This window comes from Catharus ustulatus, chromosome 1 (genome assembly GCF_009819885.2).
Source record: "Catharus ustulatus isolate bCatUst1 chromosome 1, bCatUst1.pri.v2, whole genome shotgun sequence".
NCBI lineage: Eukaryota > Metazoa > Chordata > Aves > Passeriformes > Turdidae > Catharus > Catharus ustulatus.
Genome location: NC_046221.1, coordinates 39,916,340 through 39,934,737, shown reverse-complemented (window position 1 = coordinate 39,934,737; position 18,398 = coordinate 39,916,340). Strand labels below are relative to the sequence as shown.

General features: G+C 43.3%; 1 protein-coding gene across 11 annotated transcripts in view; it reads left to right on the top strand.

Moving 5' to 3' along the window:
• THRB (thyroid hormone receptor beta) overlaps positions 1–7,804 on the top strand; it is a 158,440-nt gene extending 150,636 nt beyond the window's left edge. For all 11 annotated transcript variants that reach the window (XM_033052577.1, XM_042779024.1, XM_033052553.1 and 8 more), the window contains 2 exons: positions 638–896; positions 2,362–7,804. In XM_033052577.1, coding sequence (XP_032908468.1) covers positions 638–896; positions 2,362–2,603 — 501 coding nt within the window. In that variant the 3' untranslated portion in view covers positions 2,604–7,804. The remainder of the gene's footprint in view (positions 1–637; positions 897–2,361) is intronic.
• The last annotated feature ends 10,594 nt before the right edge of the window (positions 7,805–18,398 follow it).

Below are 18,398 nucleotides of genomic sequence, written 5' to 3'. Positions count from 1 at the left end.
TCCTATATTCGGTGCACCTTATATAATGTACAAAGTTGCAAAATTTACCGGCTCCCGGGGGTGCGCCTTATAGTCCGGTGCGCCTTATGGTCATGAAATTACTGTAAGTATAGATTAATAAATTCTCTGTTGTTAAAATGGGCAGTGAGAATTACTGCTCCACTGATTGAGGTATATCCTCTAGATATAAACATTTATTTAATTATTTTTGTTTAAAACACAGTCCACTCTTACAGACCCTCTCAAATGTCTTTCTTTTCCTCTGGTCAGGTAAAAAATAAGTATGGCTGGTAGTGAATTTAACTGGGATGGGTGAGGTCTGCACCAGCCCCAATTATGGTTTATTCTGCTGTGATCAGTTGTAAGCTGAGGGAGCCAGTAGCTGTGTTATTGCTAGATTTCTTGAGGGTCTGTGGGGTTGCTAACCAGGGAATGTTATTCTGCAGGCAGATCCTGAAGGCAGGAACACAGATCCTGAGGATTTGTGCAGAGCTGCATGTTTCAAGGAGAGCTGCACTATGTGGTGCAGTGTCCTGGGCTGTGAATTGCAACTTTGTGCTTGTAGATTTATTGTAGTTGTAAAAGCCACTCCACGTGACAAACAGGAATTTTTCTTTGCCATTTATAATTTCTGCAGCTGCCATGTGAAGACCAGATCATCCTTCTGAAAGGCTGCTGTATGGAGATCATGTCCCTCCGAGCAGCGGTTCGCTATGACCCCGAGAGTGAGACTTTAACACTAAATGGGGAGATGGCGGTGACAAGGGGCCAGCTGAAAAATGGGGGTCTTGGCGTAGTGTCTGATGCCATTTTTGACCTGGGCATGTCTCTTTCTTCATTTAACCTGGATGACACCGAGGTTGCCCTTCTTCAGGCTGTTCTGCTCATGTCATCAGGTGAGAACAGAAATATATTGGGATCCAAACAATTTTTAAACTCTTTGGTCTTTGTCAGAAGCCCCTTTGTAAAAGAAATAAGATTGGTTAGATCTTGTAGTGCTGACTAGAGTAATGTGGGAGAAATTTTCCCTCGAAACCCCAGTGACTTATTTTGATAACCACTAGGAAAAAAATTCAGGGTATTCAGAGAGATGGACATAAAAGTGGTTTTGGTAACACACCTTGCTCAGTTTGGTACTTAGGAATGAGCCAGGGATGATCATCAAGAAGAAATTAGTTCTGATTCTGAGCCAGTTTGCCTTGAATGTAAAATTTATAATTTAGCAACACTGGTCCTTACGATAAGTCCCCTCTTTCCCTGAGTAATGTCATGCACTGGGCATTCATTCACATTTCCACCAGTCTCATATGTTTAGTTTGACTTGTCCTATTGTTTTCCTAATTAACAGCACCACTGCTTCTTAATGGGCATTTACAAGCTGTGCTGCTTACCTACACTGGGAATGTTTGCAACTGGTCATGATACAAAAGCAGTACAGACAACTTCCTGTGTTTTCCAAAGAGTTTCTAACCTTCTCAATTTGAGTATGTTTTCAAATATGCTTCCAGCATTGTGCCAACCCAAAGAGGAAATTCCATTCTTGGGCAGTGGCAGATTTGGCACAATTTTATTTTACGATGGCTTTGAAGATTGGGCACTGAGTAACAATACACAATCAGTGATTTACAAGCATTAACTGCATCTGAGATAAAAAGGTTTCCACATTAATCACAACAAAGCACTTCATCTTCCCCATCAAAACATTTTGATTTCTTTTTAGATTCCTACACAGTGATATAGGAGCAGGGCTTTCAGAAAGCAATTCAAAAAGGACTTGCTTTCCCAGAAATGTCTCCTGAGAAGTGACTTGTCAAAGGGGCTTTCCCAGTCCTGAACTGAGTGCCAGTCGAGACAGCCACATTTTTGGCCTTTGTTGTTCCGTGATGCTCCATAACAGCTCACCTGGGATCAAAGCATGATTAAAGCGTGATCAAACCATTGGTCAGATAGTAGAAGAACAGATAGAAAGGAACTGTAATTTAGATATCTGACAAGGAACTTTTTGTTTCTTTATTAGTTGTTTTACAGAAAAAATGTAGCTAGAAGCCTGAGCTGAAATTAGGGATCCAATGCTCTAGTCACTGTAAGGAAATATTTCCCAAACAGCTCACTCTAAGTGAGCCAAGCTGGCAAAGGATGAAGAAAGGAAGGAGTATCTTCTTCTTTTAATGGGGATAGTACTAACTACTACTAAAGTGAGTTGGCTGAAGTGAAAGAAGTTTGTGACAGAGCCACAAATGTCCCCAGTCCCTCTCCTTTCTTTCCTAGCATCAGAATGATCTTATTTTTCATTATTTATGATCAAGGATTTATTAAAAGCAAATAAGTAAGTATGATAATTCTGCTGCTTTGTATCTACAGATCGTCCGGGCCTTGTTTGCGTCGAAAGAATAGAAAAGTGTCAAGAGGGTTTCCTCCTGGCATTTGAACACTACATTAACTACAGAAAACACCATGTTGCACACTTTTGGCCAAAACTGCTGATGAAAGTGACAGACCTGCGAATGATCGGAGCCTGCCATGCCAGCCGCTTCCTGCACATGAAGGTGGAGTGCCCCACAGAACTGTTCCCTCCTTTGTTCCTGGAAGTGTTCGAGGATTAGAGAGACTGACATGGTTCTCCACACTGCTGTCGCACTACTGGCTGTCATTTCATCACGTTGCCCAGCTCTTCTCACCTGTTTGTTCTTCTTCTTTCGTGGTCTTCTGTTTCTTGAGATGGGGCTGGGGTTTTGTTTGGATTTTCTTTTGGGGTTGCTGGGGGGCAGTTGTATACACATGGATGAAAACATCCCTTTAATGCGGGTACTTGTGACTATTGCAATTTGTTCTTCAGTCCTTTGATGTGAGTGCTTTGACAGCTTAACAGTGAAAATACGAACAGACCAATCTCATTCACCAGCATTTGCGTGGTCACCAGCTCACACTCATCATTGCCTGGAAATAGGGGCGAGAGGTTGAAGTGGCAGAAAAATAAATTGGCCTTCAAGTTAAAACACCTATTGTTAATTTGATCCTGACAATTCTGTCTTGTATTATCTCCTTTTGCAGGGTACAACTGACCAATTCATAATACAAAATTTCTGGTCTTTGTGATTGTTTCTATTGTAACAATTACCACTGTGATCTAGGATCTTCATCATCATCATCATCATCATCATCATGATCCCATCGTTCTCTGAGATTTTTTCCAGCAGATGCAGTTTAACTGTGCCCCATAAATCAACTACTTAAAATAATGCAGAATGTTAGAAGGGACTAAGTCTTTTTTTTTTTTCCATGTGTATAAGATATTAAGATCTTCAGTTAATAAATTTAGACTCCAGGTAACTTCACTGGAAGGTTTGTTGGAGTGAGGAGGGAAATTTGATCCTCTGAGGTGCTTTTCCTGATAGTGGAGGGGTCTACTTTTTCTGAGGTGTGTGGAAAATCCATCACTCTGAGGGAGAAGGCTCTCTGTCAGGATAGCAGGCATTGTCTCAGAGTTATTCAGGGACATGAGGGCTCACAGAATGAAGGCAAGCAGAATGAAACATACGGGGTTACCTTCAGATGGGACAGAAACCAACTGTGTTATTAACAACACTTAAGACTGTAGAGCTTTATCCCAGTAATACAAATAGTGTTGCTCGGCAGTAATCCTTTGTTTGATATATATATATATATATATAAAGTTTATATGCACGTATATATATAATTTTATATATATATAATTACAAATCTTCAGCAGATGTCTTAAGCATATTTCCATATTTTTATCTTTTCTCTTTTTCTGACTCTGTCCTGTGCGTATGTGTGTGCGTGTGTGGATCAGCTGAGTTCTCCCTCCCTACAGGTGTGTTTGTGTGTGTTTTCTTAGGCTAGATGCTCTCTTGATTCTTTTAATTTATTTCCACTAACTGCATTAGCAGGAACCAAACTGAGCAATGACAAAATGTCCTGCTGCCGAAGTCTGCAAGCCAGTACTCACAGTCCTGGAATATTTGGAGGCCAGTGATGAGGACATTGTATGTAGTGGTTCCTCTCTGTCACCATCTCCATTCAGGGATGTTGTCCCTGGACTTTATAAACTTGATATTAAACCATCTTCTGAATATGTGTGACACATCTAAAACATCTTTCTGTTCTTCCTGGAAACCAGAGACTTAGTTCATGTTTTGTGCACTGCCTCACACCTTACATCCTTTCATGTAGTGCATTGATTTGTACTAGTTTCTTTCTCTGCTATTTATTGACCCATTTGCCCAGCAAGTTGTGGCATTATTAGAGTGGATGTGTTGACTTTCAAAGTTCGTGGCCCGTATCTGAACCCATATGTTATGTGCTTATCCCCTCAAGAAAACAGGATACTCAGGAAAACTTATAGATGGAACATGATATATGTGTGTCAGGAGTTAAATTCTTTCTACCCTCCTTTCCCTACATCATTGATAAAGCATTTGGATGAGGTGCTATTGGGCATGTTCTAAGGGATGTGGGATCTTGTTCTCTCTGTTGTTTGATACCATATTCACCTGTGATGAGCTATGAGCACTTAGGGGCTTTTTTGTCAGAACATGAAACACATTGGGGTGTTTAGGAGTTTTTTTTTCAAGTATCAGTGAAGACACACCATTGGAGATTAATTCTTAAATATTTGGCATAGAAGCTCTCTTGTTGGCTGTGTTGGCTCCATCTTAAAGTGTGTGTCTAAACAACGTCTCTGTCCAAATTCCTTGTAGAGTCAGAAACTGACTGTTTGGATAGGTGATTTGGGGTGACTTGATGGAGGACTTACAGTATGTAATAGGGAACTCTGAAAAGCAGCTGATCCCTTTCTTGCACTGATGCCTTCACAATCTAGAAACAAAACCACACACTTTCAAGATAATATTAATATAGCAAGGAATATAAAAGCAGAATTGGAGACCTCCAGGTGCAAATATGGCAAAATGCACACGTGATACAGGACTTCTACAATTTTATAAGTTTAACAAATTAGCATATATAACAATAGTGTCCAATTAGAAGAGCACTTAGTTAAGTAATCTCCCCTTTTGGTTTTCTGCCCATTTAGATCCCCTCCTGAGTTTCTAGCCCAATATTTATTATGTCTAGGATACATGGTAAAAAGAAATAAGACGTTCTTGGCTAAAGAGGCAGAACTAAAAAATATTTCAGGAATGTAGCATAATATGTCTTAGAAGGTTATCTTATTGGTCTAAAATGTAGTGGGAAAGGAGTAGAAAAAGTACTGGGAGCTACAGCCATGTGTCAGAAATCTACAAAGTTACAATTATATGACAAATATATGAAAAGCATAGGCATCAGTGCATGTGCCCACAGTGGCTTGTAAAGAAAATAGAAATGTGTGTGTCTTCTGAAGCCCTGTTCTGCCATGAATCTAAGCATGGAATTCCTCCTGAAGCCAGTGCAAGTACCTCACCTGTTTGCTTAATGTGAGCTTGAGTAGGCATTGGGTAGCAAAGCTTTTGACTTTGCTGCAGGTGAGACCCAGGAGAAGCAGCATCACATCTCTTCTTGTTCCAAAATACAGTTTAGAGCTGTGCTTAGTCAGGGTTCAGAAAATCAGGCTATCTTCCTTAGGTGATTGCAGAATGAGTGAAGTGCCTAAAATCAGGCAACCAACTTTGACAGTTCTGGCAGTGCTGTAAGCAGAAAGGACATATATCAACATGTTTTTTAGCCTTTCAGGTTAAGTTGGAGTCTGGCACTAATTAACAGACTGAGTTAGTAATACTCCCTGACTGAAAACTAAAGCCAAGCTCATAGGTGGACAGATTTGATGTACTGACATCTAATGGCCTCTGATCTCCTACCAGTCTTACTTTGTGTCATTTCCTTTACTTCCTCAGTATGACTGCTGATTTATGTGATTGTGAGAGCAAAACTAACTGACCTTAGCTCTGCAAAGACATACTTCTAAATATCAGTGGTCTCAAGCCATTGTGGGATTGAGCCCCTGGACTGACCACCTTGGTGGCAGACACCAGTGCCACAGTCAGCACCCTTTGTAGTAACTAGCCTTCTGAGTGAAATAACAAACTTGTGCTTTCCAGAGCAGTCCAGAATCTTGTTTTTGCTGGTGCCACATGGCTCTCATGTTTGCTTTGTGGTCTACATGTAGGTCTTACAGAGAAGGTTTTTCCTGTCAAACCTGATTGTCACCATTCATGGTATTGCCCTGAGTAACATGTGCATTTAGATACTCATTTAATGTGTAATCTCAGTTAAGTTGTGATATTTATTATAACATATATAGTGCGTGCTAATGATTTTTGTTTACATTCTGCCAAAATGTAGATGTTAGAGTTAGACCTCCCAGGTCCAAAATCATCCTTGAGCAGACTGCTTGCTTCTTCAGAGGCAGGTATCAGAAAGAGGAAAAAACTGTCCAGAAAGACCATTTATATCAGAAATCTGCCAAGAGAGGGCTGTTAATCACAAGCAGAGCATGTCATTGCTAGTGATGTATTTTTATGCTATGGAACTCTAATCTGTATGTGTCATATTGACTTCTTGCTGCATGAATCATAAATTTTAAAAATCCGTCTTACAGTTTATGGAGATGTAGCCAGCATTCCTAAGGCTAAACCTTTTTCATTGACAGAATCAAAATCCACAACCAAGAAACGTTTTCCTCTCACTGTGAGAGCAATTGAAAGTGTTCAACTTTTATCTTTTCACAAAGGAAGAGGCAACAGAACCTCTTAATGTGTCTTGTTATTGTGATCATCTGGAAATGATTGCCAGACGTTTCCTTTTGATATAGTAATGAAGTGATCTGTATTTAAATTTTATAGAGAGAATTTTATTCTAGTGTGATAGAGATTTATTTTCCACTTAAAGACTCAAAATGGTGTAAGCACGTTTTTGGTTTTCTTTTTTTTTTTTTTTTTTTTTACTATGGTATATTTTTGCTTTAAAATTTAAAAGAAAACAAAAAAAAAAAGGTTTGGCCTTATCACAAAGTTTTAGTATAGATGTTAGCAAACGCAAAGAGTATGCATTATTTGTGTGTATCCACATTGACTGATGTCGCCTTCAAAAAGCAATATTGTGCAGGTAATAAGTTGTTTGTGACTGTCCATTGCACAGTTTACCTTCTTTAAAAGCTAACCTTGTTTATGCACAAGACAATCAAATGTAAATCTACATCAGCACCCAGGTGTGGATTAAATTTATGTAAATTACTGAGCACAATGTAAAACATTAAAAGACACTTTATTTAATTACACATTTAATGTTGGTAAAGATAGTATCAGGGCATGAACTAGCTGACATACTGTAATTTCTTTTTTCTCTTTTCCTACTTCCTTAGCACTCTACAGTTTCAGTTTACTCATAAATACATCAAATTAGTCATTCATAATTTTTTAAAAGAGGAGGGTTGTTTATTTGTTTTTATGAAGTTGACTGGGAGGACTTACTACTTTGTCTATGAGGTTTGTGGGTTTTGCTTAATTGTTTTATTTTTTTATATCAGTTTCATGCCCTGAGGGTAAGACAAACATTACACCGTACAGTCAAAAAACAAAGTACCTTGGATGATGTATTTTTTTGCAAACAGTGTTAAGAGTTATGCTAGATTGGTAATATTTTTTCAGCCTAAAATATATTAAAAAAAATCTGTGATCACAAATGTTTTAAACTATCTAAAGAGAGAATTTGTATATTTGGGGAAGAAAATAATTTTTACATAGCTTTTGTATGCAGATATTAAAATGTAATTATGAATATAGTGGGCATAGATAACTGTGTAAGCTTGAATTCTAAAAAAGAAAAAGCTTATAACTGAAAAGTGGTCCTGGTGTCTCTGTCTTTTTGTTGCAGGCTATTTTGTCAGCTCTGTCTCACACTTCCAAGCCATTGGAATGGGAAAAGTAGGATCTAGAGCACAATGTTTTATCAGCTCTAACCTGTTCACATTTCTGTGCTTCTGCATCCCTTTCATCACCTACCTCATATCTTATCTCCTCTCCTCCCTTCCCTTGGGCAGCCAACCAAAGATTTTCACTTCCTCACTCTTCACAGCAGCCAACCTTAATTTACTCCAGTGAACTGACTCTTGATTTATGTCTCACTCAATTATATTTTTTAAGGGAACACCCTTTCTTTCCTTCTCCGCTCCCAGTCTAAACAGGGATGATGTGACAGGAGCAATAAGCTTCCCATCTTTTCATACTTTCCATACCTTGATCTCCTACCTATTGGAGAAGATCTTCTCTTTCAGATAATTTCTCTATTCTTACTTTCCTTTGCAATTCTTATTTCTCCTCCAGTTCTTTTACTCTCACCTGGAAGAAAAGCCAGACCTATTGCCTGGATCCAGAGTAATTTCTTGGCCTGTCCCAGATGGCAAACCTATTTTGGGCTGTGGTTTCACGGTGATTTCCACAGGCATTTACTGGCTGGCTGCCAGCTCCTGCTCCTGGTCCCTTTCCACAGGAGGTGCTGGGAGCCTTCCGAGGGATGCTGAGCTCCCTGAGCTCTCTCTGCCTGGCACCCCTGGCAGCACATTCCTGACATGGGGCTTCATGTCCCTGGGGAGTGCTGGGGCAGCAGCTTCAGGGTTTGTTCCCACTGTGGGAACAGGGACTGCCTTCAAAGGCAGGAGCTGAATGTGAGGAGCCAGAGGGAAAGCCAGAGTGAAATCCCTGCTGTGCCTTAAATGGAATCCCTTCAAGCACTCCAGTTCAGACACCCTTGTGGGGAAGCCTTGCCAAAGCCTCTGCTGGGTTTGCACCAAGCAAGCAGCAACGTGGGTTGCTTTGGTCCCCCAGGACCAGCTCTGGAGCAAGGAATCAATTTGGTGTGTAAAAACTTGTTTACTGGATGTGAAGAAACAGTTCTGCTTCCACAGATGCCAGTGCTGTAGGCATAACATTTTCAGTCTTCATTTGTAGTGGTGAAATCTGTTTTTCAAAAAGTAGTGTGATATCTGTGAATTCTGAGAGCCACATGAATTTGCTTTAGTGTCTATTCATCCCTACAGAAAAGGACATAAGAGATGGTAGCTGTTCCCCTGGAGCCCTCTCATTAAAGCAGGAGCGTGTTCTTGACCTGCGGGCTGCCTCTTGCACCCTCAGCCTGTTGGTGAACACAGGTGCAATTTGTTTGTCCAGTTGGTGACAGTGCGTGAGGCTTTTCTGTCCTTGAAAACTGAGCCACGTCTGAAGGATTTTCTTTGTGAACTTGGGAGTCTTAACAACAAACAAATGTGAGTCATACTCATGGTCACGTGTACTGTGTGGTATTCCCCAGAGCATCAGTAGTTCCAAAATGAACTTGTATATGAAAAGTGACTGCAAACACATCACCTTTGAAATAAACAAAGGGTATGTACAAAAGTCCCTTTGTTCTGTTTATCATATTGCAGCCCTTATTACTGTTTACCACGTAGAGAGGACTCTTTTCCAGACTGAATCACAGAGCATTTTTCTCTCTTCTCATGCCTATGCCTGGTGTAAGCGCTGACCCTGCAGGTACTGCACAAGCTGCCTTGGTACGCACAATCATATGCCTGAAGTCCCTTAGAAAAATTAGAAAAAAGCTTGAGGAGTCTCCTTTGTATCATTTGGGAGAGCTTTGAGATTTTCGAGTTCAAGGAATACTGGAAGGTTTGTGGGATCTTTAAGCAGAGGCCCCAAAGGGAGAAATAAAATGTCTCCTGGGTCATCCTGACCTTGTAGTGCCTTGAAAAATTGGCACAAACTTGAAAAAGTGATCTGAGCTCCGTAGCCTGCTGTGCAGAACCAGGGTGGAGCCTACAGGAAAAACAAGACAATTCTTAGTGGATTGTATTTGGAAAACAGTGTAAAAAAGTAGAGAAAGATGTCAGCAAATCAAAATAAATACTCAGAATGAGTAATTTTCCAAATTTCATTGGAATTTGAATTTGCAAGAGACTGTCTGAGTGGGTATGAGGCTAGCTTCAAGCAGTGTTTCTCTGAACAGAAATGTTCTAGTTACAAGAAACAAAAGCAGTTTTGCAAGATTCAAGCAAAATCTGTACAGTAATTTCACGACTATAAGGCGCACCCTTTTGACTAAAATTTTGGCCCAAACCCAGAAGTGCACCTTATAGTCCGGTGCGCCTTATATAATGGACACAGTTGCGAAACTTGCCAACCCGGAAGTGTGAGCCGCAATGGCGGGGCGGTGCCGCAGGAGTGCCGAGTCACGAGGGGGGGTGGGAGAGGGCGGCCACAACCGGCAGGAGCCGGGCGGGGAGGGAGGGAGCCAGCGCCAGCCCTGGCCTTGGCACGGGGGGAAGAAGAAGCCGGGCAGCACCAGCCAGCACCGGACAGGAGTGCCTGGGCCCGCAGCAGCTGTGGCTGCCGGGCAGGGGAAGCCGGGACCTGCGGCTGCGCGGTTGGAAGCCAGGAGCTGCGAGCCGCACCAGCCAGTGCTGGGAGCGGGCGGGAGTGCGGGGTCCCGCGGCACGGGGAGGGCACCTGGGGCTGCATTTAAAGGCTATGCCAGTCTGTGAAAAATGTTTGCAAACTGAGCACCTGCCAGTAATTCGTTACTTTGTTGCACACGGCGCAGCTCCTCGCTGCAAAAAAAGTGCGAGCCGTGAGCTGAGCCGGGGTGGGGGGGGTGGGCGGGGTGGTGCCACGGGAGCGCCGAGTCGCGAGGAGGGGCAGGAGCGGCCAGACCCTGGTCCCAGCCCCTGGCAGCCGCATGGGCTGAGTGGGACTGCCCAGTCCCTGGCCAGTGGCAGCCGCACAGGGAGAGAGGGAGGGGGCAGCGCTGTGCTGCCCTGAGCCGCGGGCGGCCCCGTTCCACCCTGAACCGCAGCAACCCTGAGGTGTGAGCCGTGGCCGCCCCGAACAGTGGCAGCTGCGAGCCCGGCCGCCCTGAGCCCCACCTCGCCAGCGTTTAGAGGCTGCACCAATCTGTGAAAAATCTTTGCAAATTGAGCACCTGCCAGTAAACTCCACGATCGCAGGATTCTGTTACTAATTCGTTACTTTGTTACACACAGCGCGGCTCCTTGCTGCAAAAAAAATGTGTGCCTTATAGTCCAGTGCGCCTTATATAATGTACAAAGTTGCAAAATTTGCCGGCTCCTGGAGGTGCGCCTTATAGTCTGGTGTGCCTTATGGTGGTGAAATTACTGTATTTATAGGGGAAAAAACCGTGTTATATGGGACTGCAAGGTCTTTAGTATCTCCTTGCCCAGAGATAGGAACAAAAACGGGAAGAAGTTGTCTTTGCTGGATAACTGTAGAGGCAGAAAGATTCACTGCCTGATGTAATGTTTAAAATGGAAATGAAAGGGGAGCATGTCTTCATGTGTATGTAAAGTTGCAGCAGGAGTCAGCTATGGCTGAAAACATGTCCCAGGTGAAATGCCAGAGGAAGAAAGGAAGGAAGTCTGTGTCCCCTGAAGTTGGAGCTGTAGATAATGACAAAAGGTGATATTGCAGGCAGTGGTTTGTAAGTGTGGTGGCTTTGTCTGGCTGCTCTGTGACCGTGGTGTGTCATTTTTCAGAGACTTCCAAAAAAATGGTGGGGCAACAGGGTAGGTTTTTCTCCTGAATGCCAGAGCACACACCAAAACTCCTGACATCTCTCTGTTGCCAAAGTGAGTTCCTTGTTCTCTGTGCCCACAATCCTGGCTCTAGCCCTGAGACCCCCCTGGAATGGAAGAGCTGAGCACACTGTGCTGGCTCAGCTGGGTGCCTTGGAGGTGAAGCCCATCTTTGTGACTGCCTGGGCAGTGAACAAGGCACTTTTCCATTCAGTCAGTGCCTGCTTTGTCTATCTTTGTTGATCACCTCAGTCCTAGACACTGCTTTCTTCCAGAGAGAGCAGAGAACTCTTCCAGAGCTCCCACTAATGGCTTGTCAAGGCAGGTCCTGACACCCATCTAGCATTCCAGAGAGGCATGTGTGGAGAAGTAATGTGCCCCAGAGGCATGAGCCTCCCCTGGAAGTCCTGCTGACACCAGAGATGGGATGAAGGGCACCAGAACAGACTTACTCTGTAGGTCAGGAACTACGGAGATGGAGTGATGGTCACAAAGGTCTGCCTGGAGGAAATGGGTGGTGACAACAGGGACAGGTCTGTGTCTCCAAAACCTGTTGCAAAGATCAGGAGCAAAGTATTCTTCGTCAGAACTCTGTAGTGATAAAACAAGCATGTGTTGGTTCTAAAATCCCAACATTCCCTTGTTTGTTCTCCTCAGCAGTATCCTGTCATGGGAGTTTGTAAGTTTGTACCGCTGCCAAGGCCCAAGGGAGAACTAAGAGATTATGGGGAACGGAAGCTGCTCCATCCAGAAAGAGAGGGGGTTGAGCTCCCTGCAAACTGTGCATGTGCACAACTTTGCACTCAACACAGGGCTAAAAATCCAACCTGGGCCATGCCGTTTCCAGGCTATATCCCAAAAGCTCTGTCCTGAAAAAGAGGTGCTGATTGCCCTGTAAATCAAAGGTACTCTGAGGCAGCTCATTTTGGAAGCCAAGGATGGCCTCAGCTCCCAGGCTGCCCTGTGCTGAAATCAAGGGAACACATCAGGCTGGGAATATCCATGGTGAAATCCCCACATGCCTTGAGCAGCTGACAGGCACACAGCCCTGTGAGCCTGGAGCTGCTGGAGCTGTGCTCCAGCTTCAGCACCAGGGCTTGGCTGCTGCTCTGAACCCAGGGCAGAAAGGACACGTGGAGTCCACTTGGGATGTGAGCTGTGGGATTCTTCTCCTTTTCATTTGTGTTTCAAGTTCTATTAAATAAATCAGTAGTGAAACCAGGCAATCACCTGATGTTAATGATGGCTTGTCACATTTCTAGCTGTGCTGATCTGATCAGATTTGCCTCTGGCCTTGGCAGTTAAATGCACCTACACTCCATTATTACCACACATGTTTTTTCCTGAGTTGGGCATGACGACAGTATTTCAACTTCAAAATAAACTTCACAATATCAATTGCTTTTTTATGGTGGAAAATAAGGTGTTTGTAAGGATTTTAACCAGGAGATGTCATGACCAGATAGGTGTGTAGGCCAGGAGAAGAGGCTGGACTAATAAGCCAGGTTTGAAAATAATTTTTATAACCTGTGATGCTGCACTTTTATCCATCCACGCTCCAGGAGATTGACCCCAGTAATATTTTCATTTTCATCAAGGAAGTAATACTTTTCCCCCTTCTTCTGGGCTTCATGAGAGGCTTAGGAGATGTTTGCCTTCCTCAGAGCCAAGATGCTTGACTTCTTCAAACTCAGGTGAGCACCTCTCGGCTGTTGACATTTGTATCTGATGCAGGTGAAATTCTCTTGCTATTCAAAGTATATTTTAAGCAGAGAGTTTGATCAAGAAGAGAGAGTACGTGTCTGCACTGGCCATTTGATCTTCGTTCCTATATGTCATCCATATGCACATGCTGACTCCTGGGCATTTTCCTTTCCAGGGTGACACAGTAGCTGCTGCCCTTGGATTGGAGGTCAGGTGCCAAGGGCCTGTAAGAAGGAGAATTATTCTGGGTTGGTGCCAGTGCTCTCCATAGACTGGAAATACAATCACTCTAGAAGTACTGCAAAAGCTTAGATTCTTTGTGAGAGGGCGCAGATTTTTCCTGTTGCATGAGTTAAGGGTCAGTTATGAAAACCTTGCTGTTCTTTCCTTTTGCAAGCTGTGAGTGTGCTCAGGACTGCATTATTCTTGGGCTAGATTTGAAGTAGTTTAGCACTGACCATAAGAACATATTCTGAGCTTTAATTCGCTTGGCACTTAGTTTAGAAGTTGACCTGATATTGTTGTATTAAGAAATCTGTTGCCTTCCCTCGAAGTATCCATCATGTTCCTGAAATGGGTGTTGACTAGTCTGTACCAAGTTTTCCCTTTATTTTTTTAGTCTGTGACTTCTGGCCCACTGGATGGAATAATTTTTGCACAATGCAAACTAACTGATGACTAATAATAATAAGACCCAAGACTTGAAGCTGCTTTTGAAATTCCACTTCTTGAAAATAGATGTTAAAAAAACCCCTCCATTTCTCTTCTCTGTATAAATCACTGTGTAAATCTCTGTGCCTTATCTAATACAGATATTTCCTACTGCTTCTGCATTGCAACATCATATTTTAATGATTTTTAAGTGCAAATGGGGGTAACCAACAGATGACAACTATAAACTACTACAAGTAAGCAGAGAGAGAACGGATAGCTTAAGGTTTGTTTTATTTAAGGAGGTGATCCAACTGATGTTGATCTGTTTTGGTTCAGGCCTAAAAGCTATTAAAGTTGTCCAGAAATCAAGTGGATATAGAAAAAAATTTTACTTGCGTGTAAGTCAGTGGTCCCCAAAATATATTTTAGTAGGAATCTTTCTGAATAAAACATCTGGTTTTTTTCCCTAACGTGGAGATAACAACATTAAGAAGTGATGTACTTGTCTAAGAAAAAGTGAGAGAACTTTGGACTTTTTCACCAATTTTACACTGCACAGAGCCTTTTTAAGGGGGAAAAGCCGCAAAGGAACTGGGCTTTGCAAGGCATCTCATTTGGTCGGAAAGCCAGCTTTCTAGCTAACCCAGTTTGAAAAACCATGTTCCACCTGTAGGTTAAATGCACATACACAAATGAAGCTAGAAAATGAAGTGGTTTTCACTGAGCCCTGATTTTGTGACAGCAGCCTAGCACACTGAGTGCCTGGTCAAACCCCACCAGCTGTGAAGCAGGGCAGAGTGTTGGCATCTCTGTTGTTTAAAATGTCAGGACTCTTTCCACATGGAAAAGGTGGTGCATTATGCTGTCAATGTTGATTTTGCAGCTAGACAATAAGTGGTACCTTGTGTGACAGACACGCTGATGAATATATTCAGGGGGCCGTTTATCATCTAAAATGTCTCTGTTGAGAAATATCCTCTGGCTGTCAGTCTGGAGGGACCAGGGTTCCTGTCAGAGCCTTTGTAAGCACAGGGCTGGTTTTGGTCTGATTCTGCACAGTCTTCTTTGAACTGCTCCGTTGTTCTTACAGCACACAGCTGGTGAGGACGTGCTTGAGGGAGGGAGGAATTTTTGCTCCCTGCAAATCATATCCTAGTCACAACAATCATCAGTTACACTCCTTGTAACTGGGCCATGAAGACAGGCTGAGTTTGTCACTTTGAAGAGTCTGAGCAGAGAAGTGCATTGAAAGCACAGGTAGTTGTTTCCTTTGAATCTTCAATTGTGACTGCACACTGGACTGTTTGGAGGACTGCATTTCAAGCTGGTTTAGAGAGAAAGCTGGTTTTCCAACAGAAAAAAAAAAGCATTCTTCTTTCCATCAACTTGCAAAAGCATTCTTCTTTCCGTCAACTTCCTTGATTCTGCAGTTCAGGTATTCTTTTTCAGATACAGTATTGCAGTTTATCCTGGGACTGCAGCATGGGCATCAAACCCAAGCATCTTCAGCTGGAACAAAGTAAAACTGGCTTCAGAAATATCCTAGCCTATAGGATCTTCTGAAGCTCATCTCCCTAGCCAGGCTGCCTCTTTCATTCCCTGTCACCTGCCTCTGTGCACAATGCCACAAACTGATAAATGAACTTCGAACTCCATAGACCCCTCCCCTGCAGCAGAATGGGGGCACATGGAGCCCACACCATGTGCTGATAGAAAGCATCTCTGCCATCCCTGATCAACTTCAGGAGAGCAAATGAAAGCTTCTCTTTCAACTATTATCTTTCACAAAGTACTTTGCCAAAACTGCAAAAGTCAAAGAAAGGAAAAAAATCCAGCTAATCTAAATTGAAGCAAACCTCCGGTCAAGGAGCTTGCCAGGCTGGTGAACAGGTTACACAAATTACTGACGTGTGTTTACCCTTCTGCCTCCTCCCCTCAGTCATTTGATTTCACAAGTTTTGCTGGGAAGATTGTAGATTAAATAGATGAGCTTTGCCCAAACCAGTAGCAAAAAGTGCCAGAGAGCCTAAAGTGAAAAACAGGAAGCTTCTACACCACAGGAATCCTGAATGTTCAGTTTAAAGAGGATTCACTGATTGGAAAATGCTAAATATTGACTTGGGGGCAATAAGAATGATGAATGTTCAGAAAGGAGGATATGACATCCATTTAAAGAAGGAACACAAAGAAAAGAGGAGAAGTAGTCCAGCTAAAAATCTTATTTTGCATTTTGGGGGGGGAAGATCTAAAATTATATAACTATGCAAAAACCCTAGGAAAAGTGTTTAAGGCTTCACAAGCTAAGGAACTCCACTGAATCCTGATTTTAATATGGCCTCTAAAGCTTGAAAAGGAATGTTAAAGTCTTCCCAAAAGGTCAGAAAATGTCCATTTACTTTCTTCTGAATATTAAACAGACTCTCCAGACATGGGAATAGACTTCAAGTACCTGTCACAGTCTCGGTCTTTGCTGCCTCCTCCCTTTCATCCCTCAGGCTGAGCTGAGGGCTGGAGTTTGTGGTGGGCAGCCCTGAGCTCTTCACCAGCCCCACTCAGTGCCCACCTGGCTGCTCAGCAGGAGGCTGGCTGTGCCTCAGGATGTGGGCTCTGGTTTCCAGGAACAAAGGCTCCTACTCGGTTCTTGCACTGGAGGCAAGGATCTGGCATTGCACTGACCATGAGCAGCACCTTGTCCCCTTCCTGTGGCCAAGAACGTTTGCATTTGGCCAGCTTGGGCAAGAGGACCGAAATGGGCAGGAGTAGCCGGAGCAGCAGGAGGGTTGGGAAAGGAGTGACTGCCACACTTCATTGTTCCCTGGGTTTTAGAAACCTTCCAGAGTCAGGTTGAAGGCTGGAACACACAACTATGCCTAGGTCTCCAGCTCTTTGATCTCGGAATCATTAAGGTTGCAAAAGGCCTCTAAGACCATCAAGTTCAGCTGTTAACCCTGCACCATCATTAAACCATATCCCAAAATGCCTTATCAGCATGTCCTTTGGTCACAAGAATGGTGCTTCTACTCCTTTCCTGGGTAGCTTGTTCCAGTGCCTGGCCACCCCTTCAGTGAAGAAATTTTCCCTAATGTCCCATTCAAACCTCCCCTAGTACAACTCAAAGCCATCTCCCATTGTCCTGTTGCTTGATAGCTGGGAGAAGAGAGTGACATAGAATCACAGAATCCTGAGGTTGGAAAAGGCCTCCGAGATCATCGAGTCCAACAGAGGAGCCCACCTGGAGCCCAAACTCGAGATTCTGCATGACCTGACACCCCTGGCCCCATTCCATCACTGCACCTAAGAGACAGAGACAATCTGGAGTTCCTGCCCCAGATCCTGGTGTGTTCAGCCCCATGGGACCATACAGGAATACTGTTCATCAATTCCCCCTTCAACAGACCAAGAAACTGCCACCAAGACACAAATGCATTCCCCAAATTGTAGGGGAGACCAAACAGGCCTAGCACGAATAGGAGACCTCTGCAGCCTGAACAGCAGCCCTGTGAGCCTCCCTGGCCCCCGTGGCCAGTTGTGGGACTGTTCCTATCCAGGGCACAGATCCCAAAACTGTTGTCAGCTCCAGCCACACGTGATGGGAGAGTAAGGCCATCAACTTGCTGGTTGAAAATACTAATTCCTACCTAGCTTATGCCATCACAGGGCACCTTTCCACCTATTCCTGGTATGCAGAACCAATGATCCATTTTCATCTTGCCTCTACTCTGACTTCCAGCATTAAGAGAGACAATGCTGTCTTTCTGTACATAGAAAAGTCACTCCTTTATTTCACATACTGCCATTTTTTTGGTTTGGTCTTTGTTGATTTTCATCTCTAACTTAATTCTGCTTTGCTATAAAATATGATGTGTTGTTTAACTTTCACTTATTCTATTTGCTTTCCTTGGTAAAGATAACACAGTAATTTTTAATTCTTCATAAAAGTCCTGTTGCTGCCCATAATAATAAATTAAATTGTTCATGACATATAATTCACTTTTATGATCATGTGATCATCCACCTTGAAAGAGCAGGACTTATGCAGAATTGAGTAAATTAACTACCTAGGAAAGCAAAGGTCGGACTTAATAATGTCCAACATGCTTGTGTACTTGGACTTTATATCTTAAATCTGTAACACAGGAAGTTCTTGTTCTTTCTCACCTTTCTGTAGGATAGAACAGCACCTGTTACAAACAGACTGTGTGCCAGTGTCTAGAGAATCTGCAAATCATGACCATCATCTTCCCCAGTGTGCCATGGAAGCAGATGGCCTTCCAAGTCAGCAATAAACCACAGTCCTCAGTGCTCTGATGGGGGACTCAGCCCAAAGAAATTGTGGCTGCCCCACCCTTGGAGGTGTTCAAGGCCAGGTGGGATGGGGCTCTGAGCAACCTGGTCTAGTGAAAGGTGTCCCTGCCTGCAGCAAGGGGGTTGGGTCTTTGAGGACCCTCTCAACCCAGGCCATCCTGTGATTTTATGATGTTGGCAATAGCTCCTGATCATT